Raw genomic sequence first — 18,245 nt, forward strand, 5'->3', positions numbered from 1 at the left:
TGATGGGAGTCCTGGGAGATGAATCCAATGAAGAAGGGTGGAGTTTTATTCTGTAAAACAAGTGGTATTTTAAATGGCTGTTATTTTAAACACTTATGATATGTTTTTACAGGAAGAATTGGAGAGAGAAATCAAGAAGCTTCGGGAAGTCCAGCAGAATTGTTCCAGCAAACAGCGAGACTTGGAGAAATCAGAAACTGAAATAAAGGTAGGGAAAAGTGGAACTGGATTTTGAAAGGGTTTCTCTCCTCACTGAGTCAATGAGCACATCAGAAACAAGCCTTCCAAACCAGACTGGTTCTGTTGGGTTGAGTCACTGATTACACTGAGTTCCCATGTGTTTGATTTAAGGGGGAGCTGCTTAATTCTATCTGCACCTTCCAGGGAATATTATTCCATCATTTGGACACTGGATTTACTGAAAGAGACACAGCCAGAGTTGAAGACTTGTCCTGAAGTCTGTATCATATGAACATAGAAAGGAAGAGGAAGAAAAGCCCATTAGTCCCAGTGAGCCTGCTCCATGCAGACAGGGTTCAATCACACACGCCACTGATCCATCCTGAATCATGTACTCACCTGGGAAAGACAAACAGAAGAGAGAATTAAACCCCTGCAGCCAATTCAGGACAAACTGGGGGAAATTCCTCTCCAGCTCCCTTTTAAAGGGTGGTAGTGACTCCATACCCACCAATGTTCAGGAAGTCTGTTCCAGAGATTGAGGACTCTGGTGTCTAACCTAACTCTGTGTCTATGGATTTTATACACAGACTCTCTAGTCTCACTATCCTGATCCATCTCAAGTACCTCATCCAACAAGTGAGTCCAATAATCCCTCCATCATTTTAAAAACCTCCATCATGTCCCTCTCAGCCTGCCTTTCTCTAAATCACTCAGCCTCTTGGAGCTGATCCTCTGAGCTAAAATCCATCAGACTCTGTGTCATTTTGGTCACCGTCCTCTCCAGAATCTGAATCTCCTTCACTAGGTGTGGGCACCAAAACTGGAGCCAACACTCCAGGTGTGGATGGACCAGGTGGCCATACCCAGTCTAAATACAGTGCTCTTTCTTTTAAACTCCAGGTAACACTGGTTAAATTCTGTTTTCTCTCCCAGGAGACACCCCCCACTGTTTGTCTATCTTTAACGGTTGGTGATCTAAACAAACTGTCCCATCCCAGGTAAGTGCCGTGTGCTCAGGGTAACAGCTGTGTGGAAGGGCCGTTTGTAATGAGAGTTGGTTTGGGTTTCAGACACGAATCAATGAGCTGAAAGGAAAGTTATCGAAGAGCTTCTCTGAATGGAGGAGAAAGCTGAAAGAAGATGAAGAATCCACATTGAAACTGATCAATGAGGAGGGGCTCCGAGCTCTGAAACAGATTAGAAGCTATTCCGAAGCATTAAACAAGAGGATGGAACAGATTACATTTATAAATGGAGAAACCCAGACTCTGGTACAGAGGGAACCTTTCTCCTTTATTCAGGTACATCTTCAATATAAACAGTGCCACAGCTGGGGAATGCGGTGTTTCTGTGAGGCTGGTGTGAGGACTGAATTGTTTGAAGATTGTCGATGGTTCCCAGAATTGCTGCCCCCTCAGACCTGCCCTTGGAGTGTTGGAGCTTTTTTTTATTCAATTATGGGACATGGACATCACTGGCTAGGTCAGCATTTATTGCCCATCCCTAATTGCCCTTGGTCATGGGACATTAAAGACCACATTGCTGTGGGCCTGGATTCACATGTCGGCCAGACCTTCCCTAAAGGACATTAGTGAACCAGGTGGGTTTTTACAATAATTGACAATGGTTTTGTGGTCATCATCAGACTTTTAATTCCAGATTTTATTGAATTCAAATTTCACCCAGGTCCCGAGAATTACCCTGGGTCTCTGGATTACTAGTCTCGTGACAATGCCACTATGCCAACACCTCCCCCTCAGCCCTGCCCTCGGAGTGTTGGTGCTGCCCCCTCAGCCCTGCCCTCGGAGTGTTGGTGCTGCCCCCTCAGCCCTGCCCTCGGAGTGTTGGTGCTGCCCCCTCAGCCCTGCCCTCAGAGTGTTGGTGCTGCCCCCTCAGCCCTGCCCTCAGGGTGTAGGTGATGCCCCAGGATGGAGTGCAGTGAAATGTGAGATTATTCCCCATTCCTGTGAATGGCCCCAGCTACTGTTACACACGGAACTCTTTCCTCTCAGTCCCAAATTCACTGTTTGGTTCCATTGGGAGTTGGCTTGTTCATTGACTGATTTGATCTCCTCTCTTTATTCACAGAACTCGAAGCAGCTCCTTTCCAGGTAAGTTCCTCTCGGTCATAAAGTACCCGCTGCTAATTGAGAACATTCCCCGGTATCTGGGAGAAGAGTGAAAGTAAAATCACAGCTTGGAAACCTTCCCAGATAAGGTGCTTTCAAACGGTGGGAATATTTAGCGATGTTTAACTGTGGTTTGAAGGGTTATTGGCTCAGGCAGCCTGTGGGATGTGTACACTATATGTACACTGACGACACCCAGCTCTACTCACCACCACCTCTCTCCATCCCTCCATTGCCTCTGATTTGTTTCACTGCTTGTTCAATATCCAGTATTGGATGAACTGAAATTTTTTCCAGTTAAATATTGGAAAGGTCAAAGCCATTACCTTCAATACCAGCCAAAAATTCAATTCTGTAGCCACTGACTTCCTTCCTCTCGCTGGCCACTGTCTGAAGTTGACCCAGGCTCTGTACGATGAGTGTCAGCTGTGGCTCAGTTGGTTGCATTCTCAGTTCTGAATCAGAAGGTTGTGGATTAGGGTCCCACTGCAGTACTGAGGGAGTGCTGTGCTTTCGGGGATGCTGAGGTTCAGATGAGAGGTGAAACGGATGCCTGTCTGTCCTTTCAGGTAGATGTAAGAGATTCCATGTTGCTGTTTCTAAGAAGAGCAGGGGAGTTTTCCCCAGTGTCCTGGCCAATGTTTATCCCTCAATTATTGTCATGAAATCAGATTAAACCCTCTGAGTAAAGAATTTGCTCCTCATTTCTCTGTTAAATGGCCGACCCCTGATCCCGAGTCGATCACCGCATATTCTAGGGTGTCCTACCAGGGGAAGCAGCTTCTCAGCATCTTCCCCGTCAAAGTCTCTCAGAATCTTCTATGTTTTCAATGAAATGTCTTTCATATCCTCTGAACTGCAGAGTGTAGGGTCATTCTACATAATCTCTCCTCTTAGGACAGTCATGTTCTCTCAGGAATCAATTTAGTGAATCTTCATTGCACCCCTTCAAAGGTAAGTATATCCTTCCTTAGGTATGCAGACCAAAACTGTTCACAGTACTCCAGGTAGGGCCCCCCCAAATCCTTGTACAGTTGAGTAAGACATCCCTATTCTTGAATTTCAAGGATGTAATGAGCAGGGTGGATAAAGGGAAACCAATAGATATATTGAAATTCCAGAAGGCATTTGATAAGCTGCCATAAAAGGTTACTAGACAAGATCAGAGCTCATGGTGTTAGAGGTTAGTATATTAGCATGGACAGAGGTTTGGCTATCTAACAGAAAACAGAGAATAGAGGTAAATGGGTCATTTTCAGGTTGGCAAACTGTAACTATTGAGATGCCACAGGGATCAATGCTGGGGCCTCAACTATTTACAATCTATATTAATGACTTGGATGATGGGACCGAGTGTATTATAGAAAAATTTGTTGATGATACAATGATAGTTAGGGAAGCAAGTTGTGAGGAGGACACAACGGCCAGGATTTTACTGACAGCTGGGAGGTGGGGAGGGAGGGGACGGTAAAATCACAGGCTCCCTGACACGGTCCCACCACTGGGGCGAGGCCACCCATTCCAATTAGGAGGCCATTTTTTGGCGTCGTCAAGATTTTGCTGCATGGGGAGACCTCCAGCTGAATGGAGGTGGCTCCCTACAGCAACCCAGGGAACCTGGGACTAAATGGCACAAAGATGGGCCATGGTGAGTGGACACAGCCCTTGTGGCCCCAACAATCTCCTCGGCCCCCTGATCTTTAATTGTTTTTAAGTTTTCCTGGCCCAGCTCCCCAGGTCTCCTGTGTTCCTTAGCAGTGACCATCTCTCTCAGTGGAGCTGCAGAGGCTTGAGAGCTTCTGGCTCTCTGTTTGGCTGGCAGTCCCACAGGTGGCTAATTAGAAGGCCGCCTGTAGTAAAATTGCTGAGATGGTCCCACTGAGAGCGAGTGCTGCCTCCAGAACCACTTTTTACCATGATATTGGAATGTCACTGGTTGCATTAAGATTCAGGTCCAAGAGTCAGCAAAGGGATATAGATAGGTTCACTGAGGGGGCAAAAATTTGGCAGATGGAATATAATGTTGGAGAATGTGAGGCTGTCCACTTCAGTCACATGAATAGAAAAACAGTATTATTTAAATAGAGGGACTGCAGAATGCTGTGGTACAGAGAAATCTGAATATCCTCATACATGAAAGACAAAAAGTTAGTATGCAGGTACAGCAAGTGATTAAGAGGGAAAATGGAACGTTGGCCTCAAGCAGTGATGGAATATAAAAGTAGTGAAGTTTCGCTACAACTGTACAGGGTATTGGTGAGACCATAGCTAAGACCATAGCTAGAGTACGGTGTACAGTTTTGATCTCCTTATTTAGGAGGGATATACTGCATTGGAAGCAGTTCAGAGAAGGGTCACTAGTTGATTCCTGGGATGAAGGTTCAGCAGGTTCTGCAATATTCATTGGCATTTAGAAGATTGAGATATAATCTTATTGAAACATATAAGATCCTGAGGGGGCTTGACCAGAAAGAAGCTGAGATCTTTTGACTTGTGCAGGATCTAGAACTTGAGGACACAGTTTCAAAATAAGGGGTCTCCCATTTAGGTCAGAGTTGAGGAGGAATTTCTTCTGTCACAGGCTTGTGAATCTTTGTAAATCTCTTCCCTGGAGAGGCTGGTTCATTGAATATAATCAAGGCTGATTTAGATTCTAAAACTATAGGGGATTCAGGAGTTATTGGGGATGGGCAGGAAAGTGGAGTTGAGGCCAAGATCAGATCAACCATGATTGTATTGAATGGTAGAGCAGGCTTGAGGGGATGAATGGCCTACTCCTGTTCCTATTTCTTACGTCCTTTTCTTCTTGACTCATCATCTTTGCAATAAAGACTAACACCATTTGCCTTCCTCAGGTGCTTCCCAATGATGGGAATTTTGCGTGATGTTTAACTGTGGTTTGAGGGTTTATTGGCTCAAGCAACCTGTGAGAAATGGCAGTGACAGGGGCAGTTCCATCAGTGTTTAGAAGCAAATTTCAAGGTAAATCAGAGCTAGATCAGTGGGAGACATTCAAGGAAGAGATTGTGTAGGTTCAGAGAAAGTATGTTCCCTTAAAAAAAGGGTCAGACTAACAAATCCAGAACCTCCCCCTGGATATCATGGGGCTTAAAGAAGAGGATAAGGAAAATAAGGAAAGAATACTCCCCACTTGCCTGGATGAGTGCAGCTCTCACAACATTCAAGAAGCTTGACACCATCCAGGATAAAGCAGCCTGCTTGATTGGCACCACATTAACAAACATTCACTCCCTCCACCACCAACGCACAGGGGCACAATGTGTACCATCTACAAGATGCACTGCAGGAAATCACCAAAGTTCCTTAGACAGCACCTTCCAAACCCATGACCACTACCATCTGGAAGGACGAGGGCAGCAGATACATGGGAATACCACCACCTCGAAGTTCCCTCCAAGTCACTCACCATTCTGACTTGGAAATATATCACCGTTCCTTCACTGTCGCTGGGTCAAAATCCTGGAACTCCCTTTCTAACAGCACTGTGGGTGTACCTATACCACATTGACTGCAGCGGTTCAAAAAGGCAGCTCACCACCACCACCTTCTCAAGGGCAACTAGGGATGGGCAATAAATGCTGGCCTAGCCAGTGAAACCTACATCCCTTGAATGAATTTTTAAAAAATTATGACAGATACCCAGGACTCAATACTGCTGAAAACCTAGAGAAGTAGAAAAATGTGTAGGAGTGAAATTAAAAAGAAAATTATGCAAAGTGGGAGCATGATAAAATACTGGCAAGTAAAATAAAGGAAACTCCTTTTTTTATAAATACATAAAAAACAAGAGGATAACTGAAGAAAGAGCAGGGCCCACTAGAGACTACGAGGGTAATCTGTGTGGAGGACATTGGAATGGTTCTTAATGAATACTTTAAGTCTGTTTTCACAAAAGAGAGGGATGATACAGACATTGCAATCAAAGAGGAGGAGTTTCTTTATTCTTCCATGGGATGTGGGCATCACTGGTAAGACCAGCATTTGTTGTCCACCCTGATTATCCTTGAACTGACCTTGCTAGGTCATTTCAGAGGGCAATTAAGAATCAATCACATTACTGGAGTCACATGTAGGCCAAACCAGGTAAGGTTGGCAGATTCCCTTCCCTAAAGGATGTTTACAGCAATCAATGATAGTTTCATGGTCACCATTACTGAGACTAGGTTTATATTCCAGATTTATTAATTGAATTTAAATTCCACCAACTGCCATGATGGGATTGGAACCCATGCCCCCAGAGCATTAGCCTGGGTCTCTGGATTACAAGTCCAGTGATATTACCACTATGCCACATGAAATGAAATGTTGGATGAAATTAACATAGTGAGAGAGAAAGTATTAAGGAGATTAACATCTTTAAATGTGGATAAATTCCATGGCCAAGACGAAATATATTCTGCGCCTTTAAGAGAAGCATGAGATGAAACAGCGGAAGTTCTGACCACCTTTGCCAATCTGCTCTAGCTAGACACGTGGTGCCAGAGGACTGGGGGACATAAGGAAAAGGAGCAAGAATAGGCCATTCAGCGCCCCCAAGCATGCTCTGCTATACAATAAGATCATGGGTGATCTGATTGTGGTCTTAATTCCTGTCTGTCCCCCAAAACCCTTGACTCCCTTGTCGATCAAAAATCTGTCTAACTCAGCCTTGAATATATTCAATGACCCAGCCTCCATTGTAATCTGACAGCTAATGTTGTTTTAAAGAAAGAAAGGGATAGACTGAGTAATTTCAGGCCTGTTAGCCGAACCTTAGTAGTGGGAAATTATTGGATAGAATTTTGAGAGACAGGATAATTACTCATTTAGAAAGATGCGGATTAATCAAAGACAGTAAACATGAATCTGTTAAGGAAAGGTCTTGTCTTACTAATGTGATTGAATTTTTTGAGGAGGTAACGAGGTTGGTTAATGAGGGTAGTGTACATGATGTAGTTTATATGGATTTTTACAAGGTGTTTGTTAAGGTCTCATTGGTAGATTGGTCATAAAAGTAAGAGCCCATGGGATCCAAGGCAAAGTGGGAAGTTGAATCCAAAATTGGCTGAAAGGCAGAAAGCACAAGATATTGGTCAATAAGTATTTTTGTGACTAGAAGGCTGTTTCCAGTACTGAGTCCCATGCTTTTTGTAGTATATATCAATGATTTGGACTTGAAAATAGGGGTATGATTATAAAGTTTGCAGACCTTAGAAAAACTGGCCTTGTGGCTTGATAATGAAGAGAAAAGCTGTAGACTGCAGGAAGATATCAATGGTCTAGTCAGATGGGCGGAACAGTGGTAAATGGAGTTCAATCCAGAGAGTATGAGATAATGCATTTGGGGAAGGTGAAGAGGCAAGGGAATACACAATAAATGGTAAGATACTGAAAAGTGCAAAGGAACAGAGAGACCTCGGATTCCTGAAGGTGGCTGGACAGGTGAATACAGTGGTCAAGAAGGTATACGTTTATATGGATATGCACTCGAATGCTGGAACCTACCAGCCAGGCTACAGACTAAGAGCTGGAAAGTGAGATTAGGCTGGATGGCTACTTGTCAGCCAGTATGGACACGATGGGCTGAATGGTCTCTTCTGTGCTGTAAATTTCTGAGTCCAGCCCTTCTCAGGAACCTGTTGGGCAGGAAAGTGAGAGAGAGAGAAAGCTGCAGTGAGCTGTATCTAACCAATGCTTCTTAAAGACTCTATTCCATTGGGTCAGTAAGTTATGTGATTGGTTTGACCTATCAACCAGCCCATGGAGAAATGAGGAGAGGGTCAGGTCCCAGTGTCAGAGTTGTGATTGACTCATTCTATCTAACAGAGAAATGAGTAGGTATTGAGATTTCCCAGTAATGTCAGTATGATTGGGCACTCTGACCCCGACATTAACGGGAAGATGGGGAGGGTGCAGGAGAAGTTATTAATGTGGGAAGCTCCCAGGAAGACTGGGGACTTGGAGGCCTGTTGATCCTAATAGCAGAGCCTAATTTAAATAATCTTCTTCAGACTCCCGCCCAATAGCCAATGATTGGCCTGGCTGGCGAACTTGAGCAAAACAAGTGGCAGGAGGACTTAGCCAGGGTCACTTAGAGAAGGAACCAGGAGCTCCAAGATCCCGTTGGGAGAGGGGACTGGGGAATAACAAAGCTGAACAACTGGGGGTGGGGGATGCTCAAGGTTTCCTTGTGAAAACTGAGGGTCAGGTCTTTTGCTACTCCTGGCCAGCAAGGAGTGCTAAAAGGAGCAGTTATTTAAAACTGACCTTGGCCAGTCAGTTCCTCCAAACTCTGATGTGCTGCTTGGCAGGTGACAGTGCGTGCTTCTGCGTAACCTACAGTAACGTTTCAGTCATCGCCCCAATTATATCATCAGGCAGTAACTTTTCAATGTTAATTAGACACCAACTGTTTTTCACAGGAGCTTTGTCAATGGTCTGATTTGTGTTTGTGAAAATTTAAATGGATGGCAATGGGGTCAGCTGGCTCAGTCCCAATGCTTTAACCCACAATCCTGTCATTATCATTGGGAGTTAAAATGGAGACGTCTGTGAGGGAATCTCACTGATCGCAGGTCCCTGGGACACTGTTCCTTCTCCTCACTTCACATGATTGCGGTGAGTGTGTTCCTGCAGAGAAAGGGGAGCACAGACTGGAGACCCTCAGGAAAATAATCATTGTTAATGATGGAAAGATGAGGCTCCAGTACAGAGAAACTGCACTGAACACAGATGGATTTGACAATCACAAACTGAGCTGAAGTGGCAGCAAATCAGGATCTCACAGTATGTGTAAATGCAGGAGGACTGTAAATCCTGGGATTCTGCCATTTTCAGGATGGGGGCATTGCCGTGGGGTGTCAGTCTGAGCATTAGAAGGGGTGCAGGTTTTTGCGCTGATCATTTATTCCCTTTTGGGTTTCTGATCTGAAATGTCCCTTCTGATAAAAATATTCTCTCCTCTTTCATTACAGAGTGACTGAGACTCTGAGAGTCACAGAGCCAGATGTTCCAGCACTCACCCTGAACCTGTCCAATGTATCTCAACTTATCCTGAAGAGTCTCAATGGATGGGAAGTGTACCACTCAGACATATTGGGAATCATCAGTAAGAACATGCAGCTTTTCTCCAATATAAGGGACTGAGAGCAGGTTGAGTTAGTTGTGCTCAGACAGATGGGAATATCCCTGAACTTTAATATCAGCTCCGTGTGTGTGTGTGGATCAGGAGTCGGAGATTAATCCTCTGTCTCCAGTGACACCTGTTTTAAACATTCCCCACTGTGATGGGCCTGAGCTTCAACCAGCATGGGTCAGGTAGGGGTGGGGTTATACACTGTCAATCAGAGTGTCTCTTAAAGAGGCACCATCCTTCACAGGGCTGTCAAATTGTTTAAAGAGTAAAGTAAATTAAGGAAGACTTGCATTTTTAGAACAACTTGCACAAGCTCAGGATTTCCCAAAGTACTTTCCAGCCATTGAAGCCCTATTTTTGAAGTGCAGTGACTGTTGTAATGTAGAATATATAAGGATGGAATATATAACCCACATTGAGTAATATGAAGGAGGTTGGACCTCGCTGTGTCACAATTCCCAATCACTGTGTGCTTTGTTTACAGTACCAGCTTCCACCAAATACAGGGACCCATCAAATGTAACCCCAACCCCAGACAGCTCCTCTGGGGCAGCCACTGTTGCAGGGAACATTCTCCAGCCATCGACTGGGATCAGCAGGAAAGTTGGAATATCTCAAGGTATGTTTATATTCTTAAATGGGATCACAATGATTGTAATTTATATTTAACGCTCTCGTTTTTCTATTAATCCTTTGTGTTTCTATTTAACCCTTTCTTTCTCAGTGATATTTCTTCAATGAGGCATTCGAGATTCTCGCTCTTGTTTACTCCTCACAGCTCTCTATTGATTTGAGTCTCAAATCCAGGGCCTGAGTGGATGTAATTGGTGAATTCAGAGTGAATAGCATGTAACAGTTTAATGTACAGGAGGGGCACTGCAACAGGGGGAGGCCACTTAACCCCTCAAACCTGTTCCACCAATGAGGTCTTGGCTGATCTGTGACCTAACTCCATCTCTTTGCCCCACTTTAATGGTGAGGTAATGGAGTAGTGTTGTCACTGGACTAGTAATCCAGAGACCAAGGGTAATGCTCTGAGAACCTGGGTTTGAATCCTGCCACATATGAAATTAAAAGTCTAATGATGACCATGAAACCATTGTTGATTGTTGTAAAAACCCATCTGATTCACTATTGCCCTTTGGGGAAAGAAATCTGCCATCCTTACCTGGTCTGGCCTACAGGTGTCTCCCAGACCCACAGCAATGCCAATATGGTTGACCCTGAAATGGTCTAGTAAGCCACTCAGTTATAAAAAGTCCAAAAGGAATGAAAATGGACAGACCACCCGGCAGAGACCTAAGCACTGGAAACAACAAAGGCAAACACAGTCCTGTCGACCCTGCTAAGTCCTCCTCATGACCATCTGTGGGCTGTCTCACAGACTAGTGAAGTAACAGCCTGACATTTTTTTTTATTATACATTCACGGGATGTGGGCTTCGCTGGCTGGGCCAGCATTTAATGCCTATCCCTAATTGCCCTTGACAAGGTGGTGGTGAGCTGCCTTCTTAACCACTGCAGTTCACTTGGTGTAGGTACATGCACAGTGCTGTTAGTGAGGGAGTTCCAGGATTTTGACCCAGCGAAGGAACGGCAATATATTTCCAAGTCAGGGTGGTTAGTGGTTTGGAGGGGAACTTCCAGGTGGTGGTGTTCCCATCTATCTGCTGCCCATGTCCTTCTAGGTCATAGTGGTCGTGGGTTTGGAAGGTGCTGTCTAAGGAGCCTTGGTGAATTCTTGCAGTGCATCTTGTAGATGGTGCACACTGTTGCCACTGTGCATCGATGGTGGAGAGAGTGAATGTTTGTAGATGTGATGCCAATCATGCAGGCTGCTTTGTCCTGGACTGTGTCAAGTTTCTTCAGTGTAGTGGGAGCTGGACTCATCCAAGCAAGTTCCATCACACTCCTGACTTGTGCCTTGTAGATGGTGGACAGGCTTTGGGGAGTCAGGAGGTGAGTTATTTGTTGCACGATTCCTAGCCTCTGACCTGCTCTTGTAGCCACAGTATTTATATGGTTAGTCCAGTTCAGTTTATGGTCACCAGTAACCCCAGGATGTGGATAGCGCAAGATTCAGTGTTGATAATGCCATTGAATGTCAAGGGGTTGTGGTTAGATTCACCCTTGTTGGTGATGGCCATTGCCTGGCACTTGTGTGGCGTGAATGTTACTTGCCACTTGTCAGCCCGAGCCTGGATATTGTCCAGGTCTTGCTGCATTTGGACATGGACTGCTTCAGTATCTGAGGAGTCATGAATGGTGCTGAACATTTTGCAATCATCAATGAACATCCCCATTTTTGACCTTATGATGGAAGGAAGGTCATTGATGAAGCAGCTGAAGATGGTTGGGCCCAGGACACTACCCTGAGGAACTCTGTAGTGATGTCCTGGAGTTGAGATCACTGACCTCCACAAAACACAACCATCTTCCTTTGTGCTAGGTATGAATCCAACCAGCGGAGAGCTTTCCCCTTGATTCCCATTGACTCCAGTTTTTCTAGGGCTCCTTGATGCCACACTTCTTGCTGCCTTGATGTCAAGGGCAGTCACTCTCACCTCACCTCAGGAGTTCAGCTCTTTTGTCCATGTTTGAACCAAGGTTGTAATGAGGTCAGGAGCTGAGTGGCTCTGGTGGAACCCAAACTGGGTGTCAGTGAGCAGGTTATTGCTAAACAAGTGCCACTTGATAGCACTGTTGATGACTCCTTCCATTACTTTACTGATGATGAAGAGTAGACTGATGGTGCAGTAATTGGCTGGGTTGGAATTTTCCTGCATTTTGCGTTATGGACAGACCTGGGCAATTTTCCACATAGCCGGGTAGATGCCAGTGTTGTAGCTGTGCTGGAATAGCTTGGCTAGGGGCACGGCAAGTTCTGGAACACAAGTCTTCAAAACTATGCCAGAATATTGTCAGGGCTCATAGCCTTTGCACTATCCAGTGCCTTCAGCAGTTTTTCGATATCACGTGGAGTGAATCGAATTGGCTGAAGTGTGGCATCTGTGATGCTGGGGACCTCCAGGGGAGGCCGAGATGGATCATCCACTCAGCACTTCTGGCTGAAGATTGTAGCAAAATGCTTCAGCCTTATCTTTTGCACTGGTGTGTGGGCTCCCCCATCATTGAAGATGGGGATATTTGTGGAGCCTCCTCCTCCAGTGAGTTGTTTAACTCTCCACCACCATTCACGACTGGATGTGGCAGGACTGCAGACCTTAGATCCGATACATTGGTTGCGGGATCGCTTAGCTCTGTCTATCACTTGCTGCTTATGCTGTTTGGCATGCAAGTAGTCAATAGTCATACTCACAGGGTCGGGTTAGTTGTGTTCAGACAGCTGAGAATATCCCTGAACTTTAATATCAGCTCCCTGTGTGCATGGATCAGGAGCCTGATCCTCAGTCCCCAGAGACACCTGTTTTAAACATTCCCCACTGTGATGGGGTCAGAGCTTCACCCAGCATGGGTCAGGTAGGGGTGGGGTTATACACTGTCAATCAGAGTGTCTCTTAAAGAGGCACCATCCTTCACAGGACTGTCAAATTGTTTAAAGAGTAAAGTAAATTAAGGAAGACTTGCATTTTTAGAACACCTTGCACAAGCTCAGGATTTCCCAAAGTACTTTCCAGCCATTGAAGCCCTATTTTTGAAATGCAGTGACTGTTGTAATGTAGAATATATAAGGATGGAATATATAACCCACATTGAGTAATATGAAGGAGGTTGGACCTCGCTGTGTCACAATTCCCAATCACTGTGTGCTTTGTTTACAGTACCAGCTTCCACCAAATACAGGGACCCATCAAATGTAACCCCAACCCCAGACAGCTCCTCTGGGGCAGCCACTGTTGCAGGGAACATTCTCCAGCCATCGACTGGGATCAGCAGGAAAGTTGGAATATCTCAAGGTATGTTTATATTCTTAAATGGGATCACAATGATTGTAATTTATATTTAACGCTCTCGTTTTTCTATTAATCCTTTGTGTTTCTATTTAACCCTTTCTTTCTCAGTGATATTTCTTCAATGAGGCATTCGAGATTCTCGCTCTTGTTTACTCCTCACAGCTCTCTATTGATTTGAGTCTCAAATCCAGGGCCTGAGTGGATGTAATTGGTGAATTCAGAGTGAATAGCATGTAACAGTTTAATGTACAGGAGGGGCACTGCAACAGGGGGAGGCCACTTAACCCCTCAAACCTGTTCCACCAATGAGGTCTTGGCTGATCTGTGACCTAACTCCATCTCTTTGCCCCACTTTAATGGTGAGGTAATGGAGTAGTGTTGTCACTGGACTAGTAATCCAGAGACCAAGGGTAATGCTCTGAGAACCTGGGTTTGAATCCTGCCACATATGAAATTAAAAGTCTAATGATGACCATGAAACCATTGTTGATTGTTGTAAAAACCCATCTGATTCACTATTGCCCTTTGGGGAAAGAAATCTGCCATCCTTACCTGGTCTGGCCTACAGGTGTCTCCCAGACCCACAGCAATGCCAATATGGTTGACCCTGAAATGGTCTAGTAAGCCACTCAGTTATAAAAAGTCCAAAAGGAATGAAAATGGACAGACCACCCGGCAGAGACCTAAGCACTGGAAACAACAAAGGCAAACACAGTCCTGTCGACCCTGCTAAGTCCTCCTCATGACCATCTGTGGGCTGTCTCACAGACTAGTGAAGTAACAGCCTGACATTTTTTTTTATTATACATTCACGGGATGTGGGCTTCGCTGGCTGGGCCAGCATTTAATGCCTATCCCTAATTGCCCTTGACAAGGTGGTGGTGAGCTGCCTTCTTAACCACTGCAGTTCACTTGGTGTAGGTACATGCACAGTGCTGTTAGTGAGGGAGTTCCAGGATTTTGACCCAGCGAAGGAACGGCAATATATTTCCAAGTCAGGGTGGTTAGTGGTTTGGAGGGGAACTTCCAGGTGGTGGTGTTCCCATCTATCTGCTGCCCATGTCCTTCTAGGTCATAGTGGTCGTGGGTTTGGAAGGTGCTGTCTAAGGAGCCTTGGTGAATTCCTGCAGTGCATCTTGTAGATGGTGCACACTGTTGCCACTGTGCATCGATGGTGGAGAGAGTGAATGTTTGTAGATGTGATGCCAATCATGCAGGCTGCTTTGTCCTGGACTGTGTCAAGTTTCTTCAGTGTAGTGGGAGCTGGACTCATCCAAGCAAGTTCCATCACACTCCTGACTTGTGCCTTGTAGATGGTGGACAGGCTTTGGGGAGTCAGGAGGTGAGTTATTTGTTGCACGATTCCTAGCCTCTGACCTGCTCTTGTAGCCACAGTATTTATATGGTTAGTCCAGTTCAGTTTATGGTCACCAGTAACCCCAGGATGTGGATAGCGCAAGATTCAGTGTTGATAATGCCATTGAATGTCAAGGGGTTGTGGTTAGATTCACCCTTGTTGGTGATGGCCATTGCCTGGCACTTGTGTGGCGTGAATGTTACTTGCCACTTGTCAGCCCGAGCCTGGATATTGTCCAGGTCTTGCTGCATTTGGACATGGACTGCTTCAGTATCTGAGGAGTCATGAATGGTGCTGAACATTTTGCAATCATCAATGAACATCCCCATTTTTGACCTTATGATGGAAGGAAGGTCATTGATGAAGCAGCTGAAGATGGTTGGGCCCAGGACACTACCCTGAGGAACTCTGTAGTGATGTCCTGGAGTTGAGATCACTGACCTCCACAAAACACAACCATCTTCCTTTGTGCTAGGTATGAATCCAACCAGCGGAGAGCTTTCCCCTTGATTCCCATTGACTCCAGTTTTTCTAGGGCTCCTTGATGCCACACTTCTTGCTGCCTTGATGTCAAGGGCAGTCACTCTCACCTCACCTCAGGAGTTCAGCTCTTTTGTCCATGTTTGAACCAAGGTTGTAATGAGGTCAGGAGCTGAGTGGCTCTGGTGGAACCCAAACTGGGTGTCAGTGAGCAGGTTATTGCTAAACAAGTGCCACTTGATAGCACTGTTGATGACTCCTTCCATTACTTTACTGATGATGAAGAGTAGACTGATGGTGCAGTAATTGGCTGGGTTGGAATTTTCCTGCATTTTGCGTTATGGACAGACCTGGGCAATTTTCCACATAGCCGGGTAGATGCCAGTGTTGTAGCTGTGCTGGAATAGCTTGGCTAGGGGCACGGCAAGTTCTGGAACACAAGTCTTCAAAACTATGCCAGAATATTGTCAGGGCTCATAGCCTTTGCACTATCCAGTGCCTTCAGCAGTTTTTCGATATCACGTGGAGTGAATCGAATTGGCTGAAGTGTGGCATCTGTGATGCTGGGGACCTCCAGGGGAGGCCGAGATGGATCATCCACTCAGCACTTCTGGCTGAAGATTGTAGCAAAATGCTTCAGCCTTATCTTTTGCACTGGTGTGTGGGCTCCCCCATCATTGAAGATGGGGATATTTGTGGAGCCTCCTCCTCCAGTGAGTTGTTTAACTCTCCACCACCATTCACGACTGGATGTGGCAGGACTGCAGACCTTAGATCCGATACATTGGTTGCGGGATCGCTTAGCTCTGTCTATCACTTGCTGCTTATGCTGTTTGGCATGCAAGTAGTCAATAGTCATACTCACAGGGTCGGGTTAGTTGTGTTCAGACAGCTGAGAATATCCCTGAACTTTAATATCAGCTCCCTGTGTGCATGGATCAGGAGCCTGATCCTCAGTCCCCAGAGACACCTGTTTTAAACATTCCCCACTGTGATGGGGTCAGAGCTTCACCCAGCATGGGTCAGGTAGGGGTGGGGTTATACACTGTCAATCAGAGTGTCTCTTAAAGAGGCACCATCCTTCACAGGACTGTCAAATTCTTTAAAGAGTAAAGTAAATTAAGGAAGACTTGCATTTTTAGAACACCTTGCACAAGCTCAGGATTTCCCAAAGTACTTTCCAGCCATTGAAGCCCTATTTTTGAAATGCAGTGACTGTTGTAATGTAGAATATATAAGGATGGAATATATAACCCACATTGAGTAATATGAAGGAGGTTGGACCTCGCTGTGTCACAATTCCCAATCACTGTGTGCTTTGTTTACAGTACCAGCTTCCACCAAATACAGGGACCCATCAAATGTAACCCCAACCCCAGACAGCTCCTCTGGGGCAGCCACTGTTGCAGGGAACATTCTCCAGCCATCGACTGGGATCAGCAGGAAAGTTGGAATATCTCAAGGTATGTTTATATTCTTAAATGGGATCACAATGATTGTAATTTATATTTAACGCTCTCGTTTTACTATTAATCCTTTGTGTTTCTATTTAACCCTTTCTTTCTCAGTGATATTTCTTCAATGAGGCATTCGAGATTCTCGCTCTTGTTTACTCCTCACAGCTCTCTATTGATTTGAGTCTCAAATCCAGGGCCTGAGTGGATGTAATTGGTGAATTCAGAGTGAATAGCATGTAACAGTTTAATGTACAGGAGGGGCACTGCAACAGGGGGAGGCCACTTAACCCCTCAAACCTGTTCCACCAATGAGGTCTTGGCTGATCTGTGACCTAACTCCATCTCTTTGCCCCACTTTAATGGTGAGGTAATGGAGTAGTGTTGTCACTGGACTAGTAATCCAGAGACCAAGGGTAATGCTCTGAGAACCTGGGTTTGAATCCTGCCACATATGAAATTAAAAGTCTAATGATGACCATGAAACCATTGTTGATTGTTGTAAAAACCCATCTGATTCACTATTGCCCTTTGGGGAAAGAAATCTGCCATCCTTACCTGGTCTGGCCTACAGGTGTCTCCCAGACCCACAGCAATGCCAATATGGTTGACCCTGAAATGGTCTAGTAAGCCACTCAGTTATAAAAAGTCCAAAAGGAATGAAAATGGACAGACCACCCGGCAGAGACCTAAGCACTGGAAACAACAAAGGCAAACACAGTCCTGTCGACCCTGCTAAGTCCTCCTCATGACCATCTGTGGGCTGTCTCACAGACTAGTGAAGTAACAGCCTGACATTTTTTTTTATTATACATTCACGGGATGTGGGCTTCGCTGGCTGGGCCAGCATTTAATGCCTATCCCTAATTGCCCTTGACAAGGTGGTGGTGAGCTGCCTTCTTAACCACTGCAGTTCACTTGGTGTAGGTACATGCACAGTGCTGTTAGTGAGGGAGTTCCAGGATTTTGACCCAGCGAAGGAACGGCAATATATTTCCAAGTCAGGGTGGTTAGTGGTTTGGAGGGGAACTTCCAGGTGGTGGTGTTCCCATCTATCTGCTGCCCATGTCCTTCTAGGTCATAGTGGTCGTGGGTTTGGAAGGTGCTGTCTAAGGAGCCTTGGTGAATTCTTGCAGTGCATCTTGTAGATGGTGCACACTGTTGCCACTGTGCATCGATGGTGGAGAGAGTGAATGTTTGTAGATGTGATGCCAATCATGCAGGCTGCTTTGTCCTGGACTGTGTCAAGTTTCTTCAGTGTAGTGGGAGCTGGACTCATCCAAGCAAGTTCCATCACACTCCTGACTTGTGCCTTGTAGATGGTGGACAGGCTTTGGGGAGTCAGGAGGTGAGTTATTTGTTGCACGATTCCTAGCCTCTGACCTGCTCTTGTAGCCACAGTATTTATATGGTTAGTCCAGTTCAGTTTATGGTCACCAGTAACCCCAGGATGTGGATAGCGCAAGATTCAGTGTTGATAATGCCATTGAATGTCAAGGGGTTGTGGTTAGATTCACCCTTGTTGGTGATGGCCATTGCCTGGCACTTGTGTGGCGTGAATGTTACTTGCCACTTGTCAGCCCGAGCCTGGATA

The 18,245-nt window shown here is 45.4% G+C and overlaps 1 protein-coding gene across 1 annotated transcript in view; it reads left to right on the forward strand.

Annotated features, from left to right (window-relative positions):
• The window catches only part of LOC144685704 (E3 ubiquitin/ISG15 ligase TRIM25-like), a 56,023-nt gene that overhangs the window by 10,660 nt on the left and 27,118 nt on the right, over nucleotides 1-18,245 (forward strand). Inside the window, exons 2-5 of the mRNA XM_078550503.1 lie at nucleotides 113-208; nucleotides 1,254-1,484; nucleotides 2,272-2,294; nucleotides 9,287-9,420. Of these exons, the coding sequence (XP_078406629.1) occupies nucleotides 113-208; nucleotides 1,254-1,484; nucleotides 2,272-2,294; nucleotides 9,287-9,420 (484 nt within the window). The remainder of the gene's footprint in view (nucleotides 1-112; nucleotides 209-1,253; nucleotides 1,485-2,271; nucleotides 2,295-9,286; nucleotides 9,421-18,245) is intronic.

The sequence above is a fragment of the Cetorhinus maximus genome, chromosome 10, assembly GCF_964194155.1.
Source record: "Cetorhinus maximus chromosome 10, sCetMax3.hap1.1, whole genome shotgun sequence".
NCBI lineage: Eukaryota > Metazoa > Chordata > Chondrichthyes > Lamniformes > Cetorhinidae > Cetorhinus > Cetorhinus maximus.